We start from the raw sequence: 1,461 nt of genomic DNA, 5'->3' as shown, positions 1-1,461 counted from the left end.
CATGTAAGATTATGAAATAACTTGCATAATGCAATACTTGTATTTTTTAACAAAAATGTAAGTATTTACAAAATAAGATCCAAGGTACTTTTTAAACATCAAGCAAAACATTCTGCAAAGAGACCGCATTGATTTTTTTTATTTTTGATTCTTTTTTTTTTTATAATGAGTTCTTTTTTTAAACCATGTCATACATTTCCCATACTGATATCGCATGATCCATTATAATATAGGCAGGGGGATTTACTAACGGTGGGGCGTGCCATACCCTCCATCACCTCAGCCAGACAGTTCAACCTGGAGCTCCTTGTTCCTGCGCACCTCTGCGGCATGCCTCTCCTGGAAAACACCAATGCGAGAAATGTCACAGAGCCTCCTAGTCTGGTCACACAGACAGCCAGTAGTGCTGGCCCACTCCTTTGTACATCATGTGTTTGACTGGAAGTAACTGCATTTGGTGTCTGTCTTCAGGAATTTTTCTCATTTGACAAGAAAGCAAACATGTATTCATCTGTTCATGGACATTTAAGCTGATGCCACTTTTTGACTATTGTGAACAAGGCTGCAGTAAACAGTGGTGTACAAGTATCTGTTTGTGCTCCTGCTTTCAATTCTTGAGACTCACTGCTTGGGGACACTGAGCTTCTGTTAAGGGTGATGGAAATACTTGGAAATTAATAGTGGTGATGGGTGCCCAACACGATGAATGTAATAAATGCTACTGAACTGTACATGCACAAATTGTTGAAATGGCAATTTTTTGTTTAAATTAGAATTTTGAATATATAATCCAGAGAATAGCAATAAAACATCGCATTGCTGTTTTCCCTATCAGTTTTAATGTTACTATTTTTCCTTTTCTCCAATAGGTTGAGGACTTCATAATTGCTGATGGACATTTTGGAAGGGTTAGATTCAGGAAGAAAGCCTTTCTTGAGCTTCCTAAACTTTTAACCTGTTAGTGAAGGCCTTTCACAACTTGAGTTCATATTGCTTTACACCCAACCCCTTCATATACTTGATATTTTAGTTTAATGGGATTGTCTTTTCATCTAATTTTCAATGTTTGAAATTCCTAGTCTTTCACCTTTTCTGGTCCGAATCATAAACTTACAATGTAAGACTTGTAGGAATTTTTCTTTCTCCATAAGGATTTTTGTGAAATAAAAAAAATGGATGTGGTTTAGTTTTCCATTTGTCTATCCGTGTCCATCTTTTTGTGTGGTAATCATTTTATTCTAACTTGTATTATGGGCATTTCTGCTCTTGTCTCATCTGCTGTATTAGACTATAAGCTCACTGAGGGCCAGGCTGTTTTCTCACTTTTGTTCCTTGTAGGACCTAGCGGAGTGCTGTGCACATAGTAGGGGACTGGTTGATTTTATTTCCAGGAGGGACTGAGGCACTCACTTTGACTTGGGAAGTGAACTTGCTGAGGAGGGAAAATGATGAGCAAAAGGT

At 37.7% G+C, this 1,461-nt stretch overlaps 1 protein-coding gene across 1 annotated transcript in view; it reads right to left on the bottom strand.

Annotated features, from left to right (window-relative positions):
• Nucleotides 1-279: 279 nt before the first annotated feature.
• The window catches only part of STMN2 (stathmin 2), a 27,072-nt gene continuing 25,890 nt past the window's right edge, over nucleotides 280-1,461 (bottom strand). Inside the window, exon 4 of the mRNA XM_007944643.2 lies at nucleotides 280-339. Coding sequence (XP_007942834.2) covers nucleotides 280-339 — 60 coding nt within the window. The remainder of the gene's footprint in view (nucleotides 340-1,461) is intronic.

The sequence above is a fragment of the Orycteropus afer genome, unplaced genomic scaffold (genome assembly GCF_000298275.1).
Source record: "Orycteropus afer afer isolate SDZICR_OR568_19922 unplaced genomic scaffold, OryAfe1.0 scaffold00129, whole genome shotgun sequence".
Classification (NCBI taxonomy): domain Eukaryota; kingdom Metazoa; phylum Chordata; class Mammalia; order Tubulidentata; family Orycteropodidae; genus Orycteropus; species Orycteropus afer.
This window is presented reverse-complemented; position numbering and strand designations above follow the sequence as displayed.